Genomic DNA, 22,682 nt, shown 5'->3' on the forward strand with positions numbered 1-22,682 from the left:
CCAGTCTATCCCAAGATGCATTCTGCGCTGGTGACTATTATATATTATTAAGTTAACTAACAGTTCTTAACTAGCTAATGGTTAAGTATTGTCAACGTTACTATTAGCGCCTCTGGTAGTGAATCATCTCCTCAAGTATTAAATAAAATTTAAAAAAATAATAAAATAACAATCTCTGGGTCCATGAGCTAACCAACTTACTAGCTTACTCCTTCTTTCGTCAAACATAGCTGGTTACTGGGCAACAGGAACACCAACGGGTCGGGCTAATAAACTGGTGATGCAACCAGGAAATCCTTCACAGACCAGACCATCCCATTTCAGAGACCGTTCGGTTTGGCTGATGCGGTCTTCAAAGGATGTGGCAGACGTAGATCAGGAATGCCACGTCCTTCAAAGGCAGCAGTCCCTGAATTTAGACACAGCTATAGTCTATTTTGTTCTACTCTATGCTAAGTCAGTGGCACCTTGTATGGTAGCCTTGGCCACCAGTGTGTGAATGGGGTAAATGGTGTCTTTAGAATAGTCTTATGTGTATATTAAAACAAAAGATGTGGTCATATCTGTTTTCCTTTTTTTGTTTGTCTTAAGTACAGTTGAGTTAAGTAAGTTTGTTGTCTGTCTGTACTTTGTTCATTTGCCTGATTAGAAGCATGTGAATCTAATTCCAGTCCCTGTTACATTAGCTACTGGTATCTAATTTGGGGAGGAATTTTTAATTGACAAATTACAGACATGGCAGATTCACAAGGGATTAAGATCACAGTCAACCTCCACAGTTATTACAAATTACCAGAGATCCCAAGGTAATACTAGTCCCATGCAAATAGAGCTTTAGACTTGATGTTGTCGAAGAAATCACTCAAAATCCTTTGTGTCCTTGTTGCTTTCTGGATTGGTTTGTTTAACAGTATACTAACGATGAACTTACAGACACAAGGAGACACCCAAAACAACAGCAGGGTAGCACATGTGGTTCAAGAGGTAGTGATCAACCAGTGTGCAATGCAGTTGTAATCAGTGCATGAGGCAGTTTTACAGACAAAAGGACCGGCTGTCAGTTTACAATGATAAAGTGATGAAATCAAGCTATAAGAGGAAATGGTAGGATGCTGCTTCCACACCATGTGCCGTTATCACTATGCAAAGAACTGCCACACTGGGGTTCAAAACCTTTGATCAATAGCAACAGGATATAATGAAGAATAGTGTGCTTCTTATATTATCAGGTTTACAGTGTAGAGATGTCCTGAGACCACCCTATGGATCTGTATCTGTTGCAACGCTGCTCTTCTTTACAACAGGCTGTACAGTGGGAGCAATTTGCTCCATATGGAAGTGGAAATTACAGTGTGTCAATGTGAAAAACTATTCGGATATAGGCCACACAGGAATACACAGATTGTAACTTGATAAAAGACCAAAATCAAACTTGGCTGTGCCTGCACTTGACCACAGATTATTTATGAGGGAAGAAACTCCACTTTGTAACGCCACTGTACAATTTCAAATGGACTTTGTTTTTATAGTTCCAACAACTTTTTGAGAAGAGTTTCACATCTTCTCAATAGCTAATCACTTTACGTAAGTGTCAGGAGTTGCATTCTCTGATTTAAAGGGGACCATGGTGCTCATTTTCAGGTACATACTTGTATTTTAGGTTTCTACTACAACATGTTGACCTGCTTTAATGTTATTAAAAAGCCCAGTCTGCTCTGATTGGACAGCTATTCCAGGTCTTCTGTGGCTGAATCCAACTGTCCAGATTTCACCGCATTTGCAGTAGAGCTGACCCAAAAAATTCAAAGCTTCGAAGCTTCGTTTGATGGCACGGGATTCGATTGTAGGGAAAAAAAATCGAATATTCTGCTTTTTTTCCCCTTTTTTTGGGGGGGGGGGAGGGGGTTTGAACGCAAAACTAACCCCATTAGGCCGAGCAAAGAATCCGGTCTGATTGTTGCATGAATTGCCTAAAAAAGTTTCACAGTAAATCAGAGAACAGGGATAGTATTATTGCCATGGGTTATTTGAAATGGACAAAGGCATTCTTTACTGGTGAGTTAAGGGAGAATAGCTATCATGTAATTAAAAAAGAAAACATCTCCGACAAGGAAATAGAAAGCCCGACGTGCAATGAATGGAGACCTATTATCCTGCTTGAACACAGACGGCTAAATTCTTTCAACAATGTGACTCAAAATAATGATAAAATAGATTTTATTGATATAAAATGATATGCTGATGGTGACATTTTCCACCGGTCCGCTGCGCTCTGAGTCTGGTGTCAGTGACACATGCTGCTCTGAGTCGCGCATCTGTCTGCTTGCGCTGCAGTGCGCGCCGAGGGTTTTAATTTTCAGTGTTAAATTAAAAGTTAAACACTACTTATCAGCAACCAGAAGTGTTTTTTTCATTTGTGAATATTTTTATCTTAATTCTAGGGTTGCAAGAAACTACCTTTTCGCCATAATTTTTAAGTTATTAACTTTTTGGACTTTTTTTTATTGCTCACCTTCACAAGGGGCCTCAAGTGGACTTTCTACAGACTTCCAGAGAGTCCGCTTGGGGTGCAGACTTCAGCAAACTTCACTGATTCAATAGCCCACATTCGTTGCAATACGGACGTGACGTTGTTTTTTCAACTGCGGAAAAAAAAAAAACCCCTTATGAATGTGTAAAATAGTTATTGATAGAAAAGGCACGTACATGGGTTGTATATCTTACCTGCAGGGACAGGTGAGTAGGCATTATCCATCAACNATTCGTTGCAATACGGACGTGACGTTGTTTTTTCAACTGCGGAAAAAAAAAAATTGCAATACGGACGTGACGTTGTTTTTTCAACTGCGGAAAAAAAAAAAAACCCTTATGAATGTGTAAAATAGTTATTGATAGAAAAGGCACGTACATGGGTTGTATATCTTACCTGTGATAGAAAAGGCACGTACATGGGTTGTATATCTTACCTGCAGGGACAGGTGAGTAGGCATTATCCATCAACTTATATGACAAATATGAATGTGACAGCAGCTATAGTTGAGTGTTTCCATGGCAACTAGTAAAACAGTCTTTAGGGCTGTTTATCCGCTTACAGTTTCTGCCTTTGCAGACTTTACGTGGTGACAGTGAACTCATCACAGCACATACGATTGAAGTCCGCGAGGGCTCAGTCCACAAGTCCAGAGGATGGACATTTGGATTCAGCCTGTATCTCAACATCTCTGCACCATCATAGCAGCCGGGGAATGATTGTAACAGAGTATAGCGGCACTTTATACCATGACAAATCATGAATAAAAGCTTCAAAACACAACCAGCAGTAATATGATCTGAAATCAGAAGGAAATTAACAACATCAGCAACTAAGATTACATGTTTCCCTGACGTTAACATGTAACAGTGTACTTGCAGCCAGGGAGTGACTGTACCGGAGTACATCGGCACTTTCTACAGTGAAAAATCAATAAAAGCTTTTAAATCAAAATCTTCACAGCTGGTCAGATTCCAGCATGAATCTGAGCCGAAATTGGGGAGAAATTAACAACATCACCGACCAGGATTATGTCCTCCAATGTTAGTTAGTAGCTCCATATAACAGTGAAGACCACATAGTGTAAACACTTGGAGTAGTATCCCTGAAGCAGATTATCATATAAAGAAATCCATCACAAGGGACTTCACACAGGGATTACTTTCACATACATTTACTGCATTATCTGAAATATCATATCATGCATGCATACTCTTATCATGATGGCCCACTAGCAGATGCAGACATGAAATAGAATACTTTTCACTGTATGTAATATTCATTCATTGTGCATAATAAGAAAAAGCATTTTGGCCGATTTGTTCAGGTTCTTTTGATTCTGCTGATGAATTGTAACGCCAATATTGGCCGATACTGATGATGTACCAATATTATCAGCGTGTTGGCCAATCCCGATAGTTCATTTTAAATATCAGACGATACAAAGACGTGCTGACATTATCGTGCATCCTTAATTAGAGCCAGAAAGAATTGGACTTTTGATTAAAACTTTCACCACTAATCACTCACTCTAGATATCGGCATCAGCTTAATGCAAAACTATTCACCATTTCACAACAATGACACCGGGGAAAAGGACCAACTCCTTCATGTGTTATGATACGTTCATCACGGAGAGAGGACAAAGCTGTAGATGAAAGACAGGTTAGATCCGCTATAGAAACACTGGAAATGAGGGATTCACTGAGATTTGTATTTGAGCTGCTGTCAGAATCAAACACAAACATAAAGATGGAAAAAGGTACTTGTAAAAGGAGATAGATGTGATGGAGAAAAGCGACTACAAGTCAACAGTGAGTTAGCCGGACTGCTACAGGATCACGGCTGGAGGATATTATATACCGTGTATGTGTGCGAGGGTGTGTGTGTGGGCTTATTGTCTGCTGCAGCGTGCTGGCCTGGACTGGGGATACCTGATTGCTGCTGTCACCATGGCAGCAGCTGCTCATGTAATGAGAGAGAGGGAGAGTGAGACAGAGAGGAGACCTTGTCAAAGTACAATTCAAGGAGAGCCACTGCAGCACCAAGGGTACACAATGAGACAGACAGACATAATCAGAAGTCCAGGACACAGCGACACTGATATCCACACATTTACACTCTCTTCTACCCACTCGCTTACACACTCTGCTCTCCTCAACACAACCCTCCCTTTTTTGCTTTACTACCCCTCGCCGTTTGAATTTGGGAGGCAATTAGTGAGAAAATGAGCAGATGATTCCAGAAAACAAGGTTGCATCGCTGTAAGGAAACAGACAGGTTTCTCAATCTTATAAAGCAGAGCGTAACAAAATCAAGTGGGAGTAGAATTGCAATCTGGACTGGCCATCATTATATTACCACTGCATGTGTTTTTAACAAGTTGAAAACACAACAACAACTTAGCTAAGTACCTTAGCTCTTTTCTTTGACAACTTGTGTTTTCATCCAGTCTCAATTTAAAACTAATAGTTTTTATTATATATACATAAACCATAGAGGTTTAAGTATCTCGGGGGTCTTGTTCATGAGTGAGATGGACAGGAGGTTTAGCACAGCCTTAGCTGTGATGTGGGCAATGCGCCTGACCATCTTTGCGAAGAGGGAGCTGAGCCAGAAGGCAAAGCTCTCGATTTACTGGTATATCTTTGTCCCAACCATCACGTATGGTCATGAGCTCTGGGTAGTGACCAAAAGAATGAGATCGTGGATACAGCAGAAATGAGTTCCCTCTGTAGGGTGGCTAGGCACAGCCTTGGATATGGGGTGAGGAGCTCAGAGATCCAGAGGGAGCTTGGAAAGGGTTGAAAGGGTCCAGTTGAGGTGGTTCGGACATCTGATCAGGATTCCTCCTAGGCGCCTTCTGGTTTTTCCAGGCACATTCAACTGGTAGGAGACTCCAGGGCAGACCCAGACCACATTGGAGGGATTATATTCCCCATCTGGCCTGGGAATGCCTCAGGTTTCCCTAGCAGGAGCTGGAAAGCATTGCTGGGGAGAAGGACGCCTGGAGTACCTTGCTCAGCCTGCTGCCCCTGCAATGCGGCCACGGATAATCAGATGAAAATGTACGGACATAAAGCTAATCCCAAACAAAGGCAGGCTTATTGAAAACAAATTAAATAATCTCACCCCACAGGACCTGCTTTCGTGTTTTAGAAAGTCTTAAAGACTGAATCTGAATCTGAGACCAAACCCCTCATTAAGACTGATGTTTTGGGGGTGTAATGACAGTTTGGACTCACATTGTCAGTAAAAATCTGTCAGTTTGCTTCTTAAATGTGCAGGGGGCATATATTTTACTCCATAGATTAGTCTATGATTCAAAAAAGCAGAAGACTAACTCACCTATGCAGTATTTTTTCCATGGATGGTATTTAATTTATTATTCGATAATGAACACACTGTGTGGAAGGCTACAGCCACAAAGACCTGGACAGATTGCAGTGCTAGGCCATGGTCTGATGTGCCCCTCTGCATGTGTGTGTGTGTTGCTAGTTCTAACACAGGATTTTGTGTGAGGTACAGTGTGTGAATACTGGGGTGACATGAGGCCCGGGCTCAATTGTCTGGCCTTTACAATGGATCCAAAAGGCCTTTCAGCCAGCACAACAGCAGCTTTAAATCATTCACAAGCAGCCAGACTGAACCGATATGATTTAGGTCTACCCAGTGGCTGTTTGGCTGTTTGAAGTGGTGCATGGAGCAACCACCCAAATTTAAATTTTAGAGAAAAAAGGGGAAAGGTAGATAGAGTAAGGAAGGTAGAAAGAGAAAGGGGGATTCCGTTCGCGAATGCATGCACAGTTTCACAAGCAAGCACACACACACATGCACATGCACTTCTAGCAGTCGGCATACTTAATGTGCAATTTGTAAGTGACCCTCTGATGGTCACAAGATCAGAAACCCACGTGGTGTCCTTCACAGAGCCTGCTTTCATCACCACCAGGAGCCTTGTGATCTGTCTACGGATCAGAGGGGCGAGGAAACCTCCCCACACATACACACCTAAAGAAGTCGTATCTACAGCATCGCAGCAGAAAAGTGTGGGGGAGGGCGTGAAGGAGAGTCATATAAGAAACCATATCACATGCTCCACTTTTCACGGCTTCTAAGCAAGTGAGGAATGTTTAGGTGCAGTGAGTTCAAGCGTTCACCACATTTCATTTGTGCGCACTTCAATATTTATGTTATGTAACGTATCCGTAAGTGCGTACATGTATCTCAGTGGGACGCGCACAGTAGAAAAATGACTGTTAAACCTTGCGATATGCAGTCAGTGTGCATTTGAAGGACATGCTCCAGCCCCAGCCGTCACAAACCCTTCTGGATTTCTGCTCGCAGCCGGAGAAAAAAGCTCAGTAATTCAATCTGCCCCCTGCCATGTGACAGCAAATATAATTGTGACCCTGAAGACGATGTGCGTTTTCAAACCCAACGAACTAGGTCATGCCAAAACCAATCCTTATTTCAAGTAAGGGCGTCTGTGTGTTTGGTGTTTGTGTCACTGGAACAGGCAGAGAAGAGGAGAGAGTGTGGAAAATAGAGGCACGTAGAGAAAGATCATCCCTGGTGGTGAGTTTATTTCCCAGTGGAGTTTCTCAGGGGAGCATCATAAAACCAAACTGTGTCACACCACTAAAAACTAGTGGCCCTGCAGGTCCTGCTGTCCTTGTTACACAGGCTGACAAATTCCCCTCTGCATCCAAATAAAAAGCAGCGGGGGACACAGATGTACATGTTCCATAATCACTGTGTACACTGAAACACCAGCACTTCACAATACGAAGCAAACTGCTATCACAGTAAATGTGATTTGGGGTCATTTTATGCCTTCATTAACAGGAAATGAGTCGAGAGAAATGAGGAATGAATTGCAACAAAAGTCCCAGGCCAAACTTGTGGGTGGTACATGGTCAGCTCTTAACCCTTCAGCCATTAGGGCTTTGACCGAACCTTATGGCCTTGTCCAGTAAAAACAACATACTCTGTGTCATTTCATGACCTGAGCGAAACAGCTGAATCAACATTGTGAGATATCTCCGAAAGAACCTTTTATTCTAGTTTACAGATATGCATGTCCTCGCAAACTCAGAACGAACCTCTGTGCTTAACAGGAAGTTTTCAGAATGATAGTAATTAATTCATAGAAACAGACATGTGAGGCTTGTGAAAGCTAACTCAGGTTGGCATTAACAACATCAAACATCTGCTTTAAGTTGTTCTGTCTTACAGCAAAATGAAAGAAAACAAGTTGCTGTTGAAATAATTTATAATTTCACACTGCTTCAGTGTTTCCAGTAACAGTTAGCAGCAACAATAGGTGCTACAATCTTTTATTACAGATTCACTGACATGTTTTAATCGGTTTACCAAACAAATGGAAACAGTTCCTTCCCATTATTATAATTATAGGTCCAGTGTGTAGGATTTAGGGGTATATACAGGCAGAAATGCAATATAATATAATGTATGTTGTTTTAGTGTATAATCATCTGAAGATAAGAATTGTTGTGTTTTTGTTACCTTAGAAGGAGCTGTTAATATCTATATAGGAAACCTCCTCAACGTCTGGAAATTAGGATAGCACTCATTTGCTGGTGCCTGGCAAGCAGGCTGTCTGTGACGTGCCAAACAGGGTTGGAGAAACACTGATTTGTAACATGAAACAGCGTTATACATTGTTTTTACCGGTTTTAATCACCTCGTCCGATTATTTTGGAAAGGGAGAGACCTCTTTGGAAAATTTGGCTCCTGCTAAAAACCCTCTTAACACTGAACACTAAAGGAATTGTGACCTAAAGTTTAGCTGGTTGTAATCTGCATTCCTCACACTAGATGTCACTTAGCCCACCTAAATCTTACTCACTGGACCTTTAAAGGTATAATATGTAGTTTTTCCACATAAAAATGTCTAAAAACGACTAAACCAATATTATATATTTTGTTTAGTTGTTTACTTTGATTATCAGAAATGTTTCCAACAATTTTTCAAACCCAGATAAATATGAAATATTAATAAAAGTTACGGACCGTGTCATTAGGTCGCATGTCAATGGCGACGTAACTCCAGTTACCATAGCCATTAAATGAAGGAGAAGAAGAAGAAGTAGACCGGATGAGACGTCAGAGAATGAACGTTACTGTTGCTAGGCTAAGCTAACTCGTCATGGATCATGCATCATGCATTGACGGTTGCTGCACCTTCTGACACCGAAGCTGTCCCGGTAAACAAGCCAGTAAAATGGAAACGTATGGGTCAACCAAGCGATCCCAGAAGAATTTGGGATAAGAAGAGAGCTAAATCAAGGATAAATATTGGTGTGGTGCTACACCGGCCGACGGACCCCATTTGCATAAAGTGAACATAAAGTGAATATAACTTCAGTAATATACCTCGTCCATGAGCATTTCTCTGCTGCTGAAGTTCGATCTGTCAAAAAAACTGCCACGGTCGGTTTCGGTTTCACGGAGTGAGGAACGTCAGATCTGTATCTGTTATATAACTACAACTCCCATGATCCCACGCTACTTCGTGACGTCATCCAACTCCGTCTTCTGTTATTGTTTTGGTTTGAGACCCCTAGCGGCAGAAAATTACATATTGCACATTTAAGTGAAGTCCATTTTATTCATATTCACCTTATTTTTCATGGAAACACGGAGGCAAAACAGAACGCAGCCAGCTTCCGGTTTTTTTTGCGACACTTCTGGTCCAGCACTCTTGACCACTGTGTAAATGGGAATCGCCTCGCACAAAAACACGGAAGTTAATCACTATTTACTTCCGTGTTTGAAAATAAGGTGGATAGCCAGAATCACGCATTTGCCCTGCAACACTTTATAGTCTGAATAGCATGCATCACTGTTATTAGAACCTTTTGTTATTATTAAAACTATTAATAATTTGGGGTGGGAATCACCATAGAATCCACTATATGATATTATCACGATACTTAAGTCACGATTCAATTTTATTGTATTAATTCTTTCCCCTATCCCTATTATTCATAGAGTGGCTCCCCACATCAAGAAGCCAATGGGATTTTTCCATTGGATTTTGGGATTATTGCAGAAAAAAGACTTTGTGGCAAACAAACGTTTATGATAGGTACATGTTTAGTTCAGCAAAATAGTCTTAACTAAAGAACAGTATTCTCATTGTTACTGAAACGTAAATGCAATTGTCAGAAGTAAAAAGCTAACGTTAGGCTGTAAACAAATCCTTTTGTTAGTTATCAGGAGTTATACGTTTTATAAATATTTCAACTTAATACATGTCATGAGTTTGTAGTAGTGTGTTATGTCATGTCTGCTTTTTGTTAGTTTCTGCCACTTTATGTGCAGGTTTGTCACAATACATAACAATTCTCACTTTATTTTACTGTTGTTTCCTTTCTATTTATTTGGCATTGAACCTCTTGTTACTAAATATGTTCATTATTTATAGTATACATTTATGTCATTTTCATTGGCAATTTCTGTCAATGTGGGGTTTTTTTTTGTCTAGTTGACCTATACCAACATATCATGTGAGCTGTGTCACATGACCCTCACATGAGCTGTTAAATTGCACACGTGTTTCCAGTGCATTTTACACCCTGATGAAGACTTTCTAGTCAAAACGTGTTGGTGATCCCGGATTTTTAACACAGTCAGAGTGCCTCGGATGCATTTTTTGACCTGCGTGTACTACAGACTTTTACAGTGAGCGAGCTGGCCATTAACTACAGACTTTAATTCAGGCATCTAACCAAAAACCCATTCAATAATCCCATTAACTTCAAGCCAATTGAACCAGAAGTGCAGACAAGCTAACAAATTTCAATTTTTTAGGGGAAAAAAATCAGCAGTTATAGCTCTAGTTTTAACTGCATGTAGTTGTTATGCAGTAAATAAGTAAATAATTTTGTGCATGACGAGTGTATATGTTGTTTTTAGGTAAACAATGTAAGAGAAATGAGCATAAATTAGATTAACATAATATTAACCCACTGTTAAGATAACACTACCATTCCTCTATGCTTTAAACACAGAGCCAAAAACCCAGCATGTCTGCGTCTGTGGGAGGCAAGAAAATATAAGCTTAAAGGAAAAAATTAAAGAGGCAAGAGAACAAGTAAGATAAAGATAAGTATATGTATCTGTAACATATGTTTATTAAATTAAACAAAACATGCTGACATCATGTGATCGACTCTGTATGAGCTTGACTTTGTGTTTTCTGACCTGACTCTGGAAGTAAGACAGGCATGTGAAGCAGTGGACAAACTGTGCGTGCGTTTGAGCTGTACATGGTTGAGTGCGTGCGTTAGCGCGTGTGTAAGAGCACGCTCATTTTTCTCAAGAATGCTCGTGGGCAGAGGCAGGGCCAGTAATGAGGGGAGGTGGGAGAAGACGAGAGTGGAGGGAGCGAGCGATGATGCAGCCGGTCTAAAAATAACACCGCCTCCATACCCCTTCTGCCCCCAACGCTTCCCTCCGCTCGTCCCCTCTGCAATCCCTCCGCCTTTTCCTCCATCTCTTCATCATCTCTCTCTTTAATGAAAAAGGGCTGCAGGTAGATGGAGAGGGGATAGAGGTGTTAGTGTCCTCCTCTACACATCCTTCGCTCCACGGAGAGAGGAGTGCGTGAGGCTCAAGACGGACCAGAGATCAGAGAGGCAGAAAGGGGACAGACGGAGGGAGGGCGAGGGAAACAGAAAGGTTGTGCATGGTTGCTAAGACAAGACACAGACTCCAAATGCCAGCTCATGTTTCCTCCCTACATTGTGTAGACAGCTCTCCATTGACTTTGTCTTTAACAGGAACATTAGTGATGTCAGTTTGCAGCCTAGCACAAAATAATAGTGTATTATTGTATACAGTAAGCTACCGTACTGAGTCACTTGTGTTATTGCTGATTAATACGAGTGACTCAGGGATTAGGCTATGTCATCAGGTAGTAAGATTCATGGCTGTCAAAACTCACAGTGATGCCTGCTCTTCCCCTACATTTAGAGAGACAATTCAGGCTGGAATTGCTCAAGAGAGCTAAAATATGTAGGGGAGACCAGGGTTGGTTGTCACAGTGCTTATTACAGCTACACTAGAGGGCGCTGTAACACTATGTTGTTGAGTAATTTTTCATGTTGGTGTTGTTTTTGTATTGAAAGCTTGTAGGTTATCAGTTGTTAATAGATCATATTCATAAAAATTCAAAGGTAATAGCTTTGATTTGAGTCAACTTTTAGCTCGCAGGCTAAAGCCATGTGGTAGCTAGCTTAAAACGTTTGTCAAGAGGTCAGCTGGGGACGGTCGTGTCAATGCTCTGGGGGTTGGTTGTCATGTGTGACAGTTCAGAAGGAAAGTCAGCATGGCAAATATGTTATAGTCCATATGTTCTCAGGTGTTTTTGATTGCACACACACACAAACACACACACACAGTGTTGCTTTAGTTCCTCAGTAGAAAACAACGTTGCATCCAAACAGTTTCATACTTCAGCCTAGGCTGTTTGACATCTTAACAAAAGTTCTGGTTCATAGTACGTGCGTTTACATGGAGCCATATATTCCTTTTGCATTCGGGTTGGAAGCCCTACCTGAATAGAAATGCTCCTTGTAAACACCTCACCTCAAGCCCTTCTGGCGCGATGACGTATATAGCGTGCATAGCAACGGGCTGAGATAGAGCAGTCGGACTCGTTGCACTCACCGATTTCCATTCGTCACAGCACGGTCTTCTATCTCCCTTCTTCGACCTTCTACCTCCCTTCTCCTCCTCAACAGACGAAGCATTAGCAGAACATCGTTGTTGTCGTACTGCTGCTTCAAGAATATAAGCAAAACAAGCCTGAAAAAGGCACTAAGAACGGCGTCGTCAAGCATCTTGTTATCCGGAGCGAGGACTACAGTGTTTTCTTCCGGTAAACGTAAACACGTAACATCCGCCCCGCCCCCTATCCAATCAGAAACCTTCCCTGCCCCAAACCTTGCGCAGACCCGAATAAAGGCGATTAAACTGATCTCCCGTGTAAACCCTCATTCAGAATGAATATTTCTCATGTAAACTACCTGGAAAGACTTTAATTCCAAATGATTTCATTCAGATTTATTTCATTCTGAATGAGAAGCCATCATGTAACCGCACCCAATGTGATGGAGATTAATCTTTTCCAATTCCACTGTTTCATTTAATGTTATATTCATAATGAATTGTTGTAAAACAATGGCCTCTTCATTACAGAGGATAATTCAAACAAACACCTGGATGAAATTTATGGTAACACAAGGGGCATTAATGAGCAGGCTACTATGATAGAGATAAAACTAATTTGGTGTTTCTATCTTTAAAAAAACAAAAAAGTTACACATTTTTAATTTTTTCATTTTTTTCCTGAAACCCTGTTGATAATAAAAGGGACAACCAACCTTGTGATGGGGTTCAAATTCAAATCTCCGCTTTGCTAGGCTAATTTATACAATGTAAAATGCCATAGGCTTGTGCTGATATCGTTAGCAGTTTTGTCAGTGAACCTTGTGAGTTGTAAAAGAGCAGCATTTTGCAACGTTACCTTTGTTCAATGTTGCTGTTGTCCCTGGCTTCATATGAGTAGAGGAAAAGTCCGCTAGCTGCTAGGCTAATTTAAACAATGTAAAATGCCATAGGCTTGTGCTAAAAACATTAGCATGTTGTATTTGTAGGGAAAATGTGTGTGTGTTTTGTCTGTGAATACTGCAAGTCATAATGATGTCGATTTGTGTACTTGTGTTTGAAATTGTTGCTATTATGCCATGTTTAATGTGTTTTGAATCAACCAAACTTTACAGCGCTTCACAGAAACCCAGATGCCGACTAGTGGTTTGGAGGTGTAACTGCAGAGTGACACAGATGGCACCGCACAAGTAAAAGTGCTCAGCCACATGCATAGGCTCCAGCGTAGGTTCTGTATAGAGCTGACACACAGGTACAAGTCCCTCTTAGAGGTACAAATACAGTAACAAGCATACTGGTTTTTACTGGGCCAACACTGGGATAACGCAAGACATGGACAATGGGGATTTTCCTCAAAGGGTGCTATAATATCAAAACAAAGTGACTTGATTTTCAACTTTTTCCCCTCGCGCAGTCAAATGGATTGTATCCCAGAAATCTCAGTCTTGAGATAATGAAGTCGGTGGAAAGTAAATTTAACAGACTTACAGTATATTCTGCCTCGGTTGGCACTTCAGATGTTGAGTACTCTGTGTCAGCAGAGAAAATGTAGTTTCCCGGGTGTGAAGCAGACAGTGGAAAGAAGAGCTTCAACGCAGATAAAGACAGAAAGAGTGGAAGAGAGAAACTGTGCTGTAATCCCCATCCTGACTGACATCCCCGTTCCCTCCCGGCCTGGTTGTTGGCCTTCATGGTCAGAGCTGTCAGTGGAAGTACAGTCTATTGTGTGCTCTCCCTTTGTATCGCTGTCATTTATCATATAAACACAGACACAACAGCTGGGTAAACTATCCAAGCAGCTCAGCAACCCAAGGTTCACTCCTAGCTTTCTGTCTCTCTTTTACTCCCTCAATGGCATACACACACACTACACACCGCACACACACACACACATTCAGAATCCATCAGTCACCACAGCAAAATCCACACACAGACTGCAGACAAACATAAACATGCTCAGCCTCGGTCTTATCCAGACAGAACTGGCTCCCTAGAGGTTTGGTCTGAGGGTTTGTCAGTTGGATGGAGTTGTCTGATCCGCTGTTATCAACTGAAGTACAAAGTCAACTGCTACACTGCACTGCAGGGTGGAATACTAACACCGTGGGTGTCTGTACGTGTGTGTGGTCTTATATTTTATGGCCCCGGAAAGGGTGCTTCCGTGATGCTGTGCTGATTGGAGGAGAGGAGAGGAGAGTGGGATTAGATGGTATCTTAGTAACCTGCTCCTGCTATTGACTCCATTTTGTAGCCCTTTGTGTCTCTACTCCTTGAGGCAAAGGCAGACAGGAGAGGAGAAGGAAAGAAAAGAAAGGACAGAGGAGAGAGGATGAAAGGAGAGGAATGCAGAGGAGCGTGAAGGATTGAGGGATCAGATGCTATCATAGTAACCTCCTCCTATGGTATGATTGACTCCATTTTGTCGCCACCGCAGACAGACCGGCCCTGTCCGGAGAAAAAGCTCTCCATCACGTACTTGCAATTAAGAGAATCAGCATTATATTTCAACTGGCTGCCATGCATTTTTTAAATTAAACGCTTGGTTGAAAAAGGATTTCACATGGCCAAGAGTCACAGAGGACCGTGTAATCCAGCAGTTGAATTAACACTGGAGCAATTACCACCAAAACTGCACTCATACGATAAAAAAAAAGTACTTTAAACTTGTCTTTGAAATAATTAATTTTCAGTGCTTATACAAGTGCAGCATCAAATATTACTTTTCAGCAAATGATGGCGCATTGTATCACACACCATGTTAACATGGACAGACGCAGCATGGGTACATACCAGGTCTGTAATAGAGGTGTAAAGATCATCAATTCAATGATCAGCAATCCAGTATTATTGATGCAAAGTGAAAAAATTAATACACATTATCGTTTTCAATATGTGCCTTTATTTTACAAATCCAATGGCAAATTTGTGTCACCATTTCCATCCAGGCATACTTCCCTCCTAAACATTTAAACAGTGCTAGTGACCTAGCGCCAGGCAGATAATGGTGAGCAGCTGAGAAAAACACAATGAGGATATTTACTGATATCGTCTGATATGGATCGCAAGCCCCTGAATCAAATCAAAATCATATCGTGGCAGACTTTGTGATTTCAGCAAATATTGTATCACTGTCGAAAGAATCAATATAATATTGCATTGTGATAAAACTTGTGATTTACACCCCTAGTCTATAAATATCACTAATTACCGTGTTCCTGTCTAGTATTACCTACGAGAACTGGGGCCGTATTCACAAACATTCTGTGTACGCTCTCAGAGAGTTCCTAACTTAGCCTAAAAAAATTTAGTAAGGAGTTTTAGGTTAGGAGAGATTTACAAAAGTTCTCAGAGCAAATCTTATTTTGGTGAGAAGGTGTGGTTGACCCTGCTGACGGGTTTGACACATTGTTTTAACAGATTTGATTGGTTGTCCTTTTGTGAGCCTGCAGGGTGTGGACACCCAGTGGAAATGAAATGAACTGCATCGCAATATGAGAATATGAATGTTGTCATTGTTGGTGAGATCACTCTGCTGAGGAGAGGTTGAGACAGACCCAAGTCATCACTGCAGCATTGTTTTCTAAATATCTTAGTGTCGTGATCATTTTATTTCAGGCATTATAGTGTTATTGCATTGGTCTTAACTTTAAGGGGAAATTCTACTCTAAGAATTGTCTTAGAATTTGATCACAAGGAGCAAATCTTGGTACTAGGAACCTTTGTGATTATGTGCCCTGATGTATAAATGATGGTTTTGTTACCTTTGAACAGAGCCAGGCTAGCTGTTGCCCAGTTTCTAGTCTTAATGCTACGCTAAGCTAGCCAGACTGGCCATTGGGCAGTGTGAGAATTTTCCCAATGTGCTGTGTACAGACGTGTCATTATCTATATCTGTTGAACCAACAAAATGATGTGTCTCTGTGTCTGTATTCTGATCGAAGACTGGAGGTGGGTGTGGCTTATACCGGAAGTGACGTTAAATCTGCAACTACTGTACTTTTAATGTTTCTCCTTTTTTAAAAAAAAAAAAGAAAAGAAAAAAGAAATAGTCATATGTGTATCCTTCTGCTAACTTCGCCAAGGTCTGTCACTAGCTCTCCCCGTCAGCTCGATCTGGACCATTGTAATGCATTGACCATGAGTGTCAGTATATGAGCGCACTCTAGTTCTAGCTGATTTGGCCATGGAGATATGAGTGATGACTGGCTTGACCAGAGTTCCTTTCAGAAAGTGCTCTGCAGGTGACCAAAGGTCCAGTATGTAGGAGACAGGAGCACGTATTGGCAGAAATAATATATAGTATTCCTCACTGTGTTTTTCATTAGTTAATAATCACTTGAAAAAAAATCTATGTGTTTTCGTTACCTTAGAACGGGCCATTTATGTCTACATAAGGAGCTGGTCCTTTCCACAGAGTCCACCATGTTGTTTCTACACTAGCCCAGAACAGATTAACCAAACACTGGCTCTGCTTAGCAGGGACATCTGGACCCACTGGTTTCCAGTGAATAAGCACCCCCCATCAGTAGCTGTCTGAAGACAAGGGATGAGCTTATATAGCTAGCTGTAGACTTTGTTAGTTGGCTTAGGTTGGGAGACTCCAGTTTGTTTGTGTGGACTACCTTTTGGTTTTGTTAATGCACAAAGGCATTCAGCACTTGTTCACTCACTTGTTCAGCTTGTTTAATGGGAAAGGTTGTTGTTAGAGTCAGTGATTGGGCCTTGACACACTCCCACACTCTTGTGCATTGCTCCTCATGTCTGTCTTGCTCCGCCCTGCCCCTTCTACTAAAATCTTGTTTGTCTCCCTCTATAGTCTTTAAGATTCTTCCCCTTGTAGCAAGGTTGTGGATATCATCCTGTGAAAAGCAGTTCAGATATTGCTGGGACATACAATCAATACAAAGTGACAGATTTTTCTTTTTTTCTAATATGTACTCATTGATCGACAAACATGTTGTGTCAGTTTGTCGTATCAAATTGGGGCCGCTTGACAGCAAATTCACATGCTGCTTCTTGATGCCAGTCTGCCCCTGCTGCTGGCTGTAGCTTTTTATTGAACGGACAGAATTGTTAACAATATTCATCCTTTCATCTAACTCTTGGCAAAAAAGCAAATAAGTCCATTTCCCAAAACATTAAACTATTCCTTGAAGAAACAAATACATATTGATATCCACCTGAAGTGCAATCTTTACTTTCAAAGATTCTGGTGATGCAAAGTGAAAATGCCCTTGTGTGTTCTTTGTTGTGTTGATTTAGCAGAGGCAGAGATATAATGACGCTGGCATGCAAAACACCTGCGGTACTGTTAGGAACCTTATGTGATACTAATAAATATGGTGGAGGTCACCAGAGTGTGTGGTCCCATGCCATTTGGAGTTCCACAGTGTTAAAAAGGTTGAAGATGCTTGTTATGGATTCTTGATAACACGAAATTAAAAGGTAGAGGGATTTATAAATGATACTCAAGTAATTTAATTTTGTGATTTTAATTTTTTATTTGGGAGGGAGTGTGCATATCTAAAATAATTGCACTGGACTAAGGTAATTTGCATCTGCAGTCCCTGGGCAGAAAAGACAACTAATAAGTTCAAGATAATAATAAAACAGGATGCGATAATTTGTAATTTCACAGACATTTAGGTGTAGTAAAGTTTGGAATTTTAAAAAATGATGTGGGAAAAAATGCAGCAATTGGTTACTCTTCACACAATAGACTGTCAAATTTACTGAATATTTCCCAAATTAATACAGGAAACATAACATCCTCAGTGAGCATTATATATGCATTATTTTATATTATGTAGCAGTCATACAAAATTGCAGAATTGCAGAGAATTCTTCTGCAGTCAAACGCCATGTTTTAAGAGAAACCCCAGAGGCACATTGAGCAAAACTGTTTGAAAAAGACATGAGGGATTATTCATAAAACTCCCCTGCAGGGTTGTCGTGACATTATGGGCTGAGAGCGTCACGCTGAAGTGTTCCCTTATTCATAAATTACAGTCTAAATATACCATCAGACTAAAGCAGGTGGTTTTCTTTTGGGCTGAAAAGGGCTTTTATGAATTATTACGAAACATGCGAGTGGAGAAAGAGGTGAGGTGGGGGTGTACAAACACAACACTGAGCAGGGGAGTTCAGATTAGTGAATGAAAATCCGCTCAGCCGCACACACACACTCGGGAACAAACAGTCAGCGTGAAAGTACAAGCATAATTAGGATGGACAATGGGTTCACGGCAAACAGACTCCAAACACAGGCTTTGTAAAGACATGCAGATTAAAATGACTAATATTTACTTATTTAAATTGTCCAAAAAATCTAGCTGCAGTTAAGTAAGTAAAAGTTTAAGAAAATTTTTTAATAGGATGAATTCCCAGATGAGGTAGTAACATTTTTATGACTATCTTAACCAAAGACACTAAAGTTCTAAAGGTCCAGTGTGCCGGATTTTAGGGGATCCATTGACAGAAATTGAAACTAGTATACATAAGTATGTTTACATTAATGTATAATCATCTTAAGCTAAGAATCATGTATTCATTAGCTCAGAAAGAGCCCTTCATATCCACATAGGGAGCAGGTCCTCTTTCAAGGAGTCCGCCATGTTTCTACAGTAGCTCAGAACGGACAAACTAAGCACTGCCTCTAGGTTGGGTCGCATTTTTATGTTACCTAAAGGCCACTGTAGTTCTCTGACATGCTTGGAAAGGGATGGGTGAGTGGAGGGGTAGCACAAACCCTCGAACCTCACAGCTAGTCATCACTAAGTCCTACACACTGGTCGCTAGGGTTGGACTAAAAGCGGACGTCTGCAAGCTGTGGGCGCGCAAAGCTCAGATTTTACGACCGCGCACCAGTGTCACACAAAAGACTGCTCGGCATGTATTTTTCACATCGCAGGGATTTTTCGCGGGGATTTTTACAGGAAACTGAGCTAGGGGGTCCGAGTGCGCATGCGCCGAGGCCTCTACTGTAGCCTGGAATTTGTTTAACAGTGACGGGGAGTCGATAATGGCGGACAATTTAGTCTCAAAGAAATCAAAGAATGCTCCAATATGGCAACACTTTGGCTTTGAGCCAGACGAAGGAGGCAACCCTTGTTTGCACTGATTGAGTAATCTAAACCTGCAAATTTATTTGTAAGGAATAAAAGATTGTGTTACTGTCACTATGGTCGTTTTTTATTTTAAATGAGTCAACTGCGCCCCCAAGTGGCGAAAATCTGGTATTACCGACTTGATGCGGTTTTTCACAACAACCGGACCGTTTTTGGTTTTTTTCTCATACCGACCCAACCCTACTGGTCGCTGAAGTAATATTTGTCATTTGAAGTTTTTCTTATTTATGCTTTACTTTTTTCAGCAATATTTTCCAAAAGGTCTTTATTAAAGTTGAAATGATAAGTCAATTAGTCTTAAGTAGATGCCAGTTTGCCAGTTTACCAGTTTACCGACTATGTCTGGTGCAAGGTTGTTGAGACACTTAAACATTAATTTTAAAACTGTCAAAACTCAATATATTGTATTTCTGTAGAATTAGGCTGTGGTGCCATCCAGCAGGTTTCTGATCCATTACTTCCAATACCTGTTTATATAATGACCTAATGGGTGTGTGTGATTGATTGGCCTGACCCCACACAGTTATACAGTATGATAAATGGGGAATTATCATAGGATGCATGAACTGCTGTACTGCCTTTAAAGGTATATATTTTCTTATTAAGGGAAAGCAATTTAGATTTGTTTTAACAGTTTTGCACAGTCTTTTCACGTCTATCAAACTTAAGCTGAGAATCTAAAATTACACCTAAAAATTTAGACTCATGTCATAAGCAAATTGTTTTATAGTTGTCAGTAACTTTTAATAGTTGATAGGTTATTTGTTTCACGTAAATGCCTAAATCTTCCTTTTCATGAACTGTTGTCATTCATCTTTTGGTGTTATCTGGTTTACTATGCAAAATACTCAGATCATGTTGTGAAGTGTTGTGTCATTTGTGTCACACATGAATTGATGTCTGGGCACAACAGTAATACTTAAAAGACAGAAGGAGTATTCAAAGCACGGAGGTTGCCGCCTCCCATTGCTGGAAAGGACAGTGGTGTATCCAGATGAGTGTGAAGACACCACTAGTACGTGAGCTTAAAACGGTTGGCATTGGTCTTTTGGCACGCCATACACGACCAGTGTGTGTTTTCCCTTTTAAGAGTGATTATGTAAATAATGAAAGACAGCTCTCTTTTACCAGATATCTTTAAATTGTATCCTGTTTATCGATGTCCTGACCGTACCTTTAGAGCTACAGTGGGTTGCCTTAGTACTTTTCTCACAGTTTCGTCCCTTCTTTTCTCCTCTTCAGCTCTTCTCCATCGTGATCTTCGGCTGCATCGCCAACGAGGGCTACATCAACCGCCCCGACGAAGTGGAAGAGTACTGCATCTTCAACCGCAACCAGAACGCCTGTAATTATGGCGTCTTCATGGGCTCCATGGCCTTCCTCTGCTGCATGGCCTTCCTGGCTCTGGACGTCTACTTTCCCCAAATCAGCAGCGTCAAAGACCGTAAGAAGGCAGTGCTGGCTGATGTTGGGGTGTCAGGTAAAGCCATTATGCATTCATACTTCATTTAGCTTCGTTTAGTTCTGATAAAGATTCATTTGATAATTTTGGTTTCAATTAGTCCTCCTCTTTTTCTTCCTAAATCCACTTCCCACACACTCTACAGAAGAGTGAAGCTTCTTAAAAGCAAGAGGAAACGTTGACTGTATAGCATTAAGGCAGAGACAGATGCATGAACAGCAGTTTAAAGACCGTGTGCAAGGCAATTGATACAAATGAACCTGGAACAAATAAATTCAAGTTGAATAGCTCTTTGAAAACAGATTCATAAAGTGCTCAACAGCTTGTGAGGCAATAACACTTAAAACCTAATAAAATAAATTAGTACAAGGCAATCAGAGAGCACATGTCCCACCAACGCAGCTGTCCTTTTTAATTTTTTCTTTTTGCTGTAGCACCCAAGGACATGACTGCCATGATTTACAGAAAAAGATTTTTCTTGACCCACAATTTAACACATACCAAATCTGATCAGTCATTTCTTTATCTGACAGGCACTTTGTTTGAAGCATAAGAAGCTCAGATAAATCAACACATATCCTTACGTTAACTGCCCTGGGGCATCCTGGGAGGGTTCCCCACAGCCTACCTCTTGGGACCCACAACACGATTAGCTTATCCAGCTGTTATGACAACCATTACAGCAAATTCACAGACACAGAAGAGACTAAAAGAGGCTAAAAGAATGAGTGAGAATGTGTTGATTTGATGATGGATTAATGATGTGAGAAAATTGTTCCTCATTAATGAGTTTAACAATAAAAAGATACAGTACGAAAAGCAGGTTTGGGAAAATTGGAAAGAGCAGCTTGTGATTTCTATCATTAAATCTGCTCTAAAGAAACAAGTCTAGCTGATGTTATTGCTGCTGTTGCCATACTTGGTATAGGAAGTTGACTTAGCATACATGCTGAGTGCCAGGATTGTCCTCTTTTCAACTCGTACATTTCTACTCTTGTGCTACCAGACTGCATGTACTGGGGTCGAGGTCAAGGTGCTTATCTTGTGAGTCAGCTATAAGGTTCCGACATTTATTCTCTTTCTCCTAGACCGATTTTCTCAGCTGATAAAAAGTCCCAAAGTACCCCACCCTCAGAGAAAATATGAGCCCTCTTTTCAGTCTATAAAGAAATGACATTTCAGAGATTGGTAATTAGGTTATCATCACAACAAAGGGAGAGGAGGTGTGAGTGGGATAATAAGGAGAGGAGGACTCTTCTGGTGCTAACAAGCCTCTGAGACATTATGTTTTGGTGTCTCCTCAGCGGCTTCCTCTCCTCTCCTGCTGCACTGCCTCTGCAGTGAACTCAGACATGATGACAAGATAGTCAAGTGTTGAGTCGCTTAATGAGGCCGTTTCTGTCACAGACAAGATTTTCCTTCCCCATTTTCATCACTCACACACTTTCTGTCTCTTTCTTTCTCCCACTACCTCTGTGTTGTAATATGAAATGCTTTAAACCCTTACTTTAAGAAGAGGACAGCTGGTACATGTGTCCTGATCAGACCACAGTCATGTTTCTGATTACATTCTAGCTTTTGTCTCCTCAGTGACCACACATTTAGCAGCAGTAGATGTGACTGGGTGATGTTTGAATCCCCTTAATATCTTGGTCCTCCTCTAGTTGCAACAGCTGGCCAGCAGGATAAAAACCTAATCTGATTTTGGGGTTGCTGCTGTTTGTCTTTTACATGTGGAATTCCACAAGGGTCAATCCTTGGTCCCTTTTTGTTTTCAACAGATTCACAACTGCCTCCACAGTCCTCTTCATTGTTATACTAATAATATACAGTTTAATTTCACACTCTGGACCTCCAACTATAG

The 22,682-nt window shown here is 40.9% G+C and overlaps 1 protein-coding gene across 1 annotated transcript in view; it reads left to right on the forward strand.

Annotated features, from left to right (window-relative positions):
* LOC126390641 (synaptogyrin-1-like) overlaps nucleotides 1–22,682 on the forward strand; it is a 31,946-nt gene that overhangs the window by 7,833 nt on the left and 1,431 nt on the right. The window contains exon 2 of the mRNA XM_050045036.1: nucleotides 20,599–20,836. Within this exon, the coding sequence (XP_049900993.1) occupies nucleotides 20,599–20,836 (238 nt within the window). The remainder of the gene's footprint in view (nucleotides 1–20,598; nucleotides 20,837–22,682) is intronic.

Source organism: Epinephelus moara, chromosome 5 (genome assembly GCF_006386435.1).
Source record: "Epinephelus moara isolate mb chromosome 5, YSFRI_EMoa_1.0, whole genome shotgun sequence".
Lineage (NCBI taxonomy): Eukaryota > Metazoa > Chordata > Actinopteri > Perciformes > Serranidae > Epinephelus > Epinephelus moara.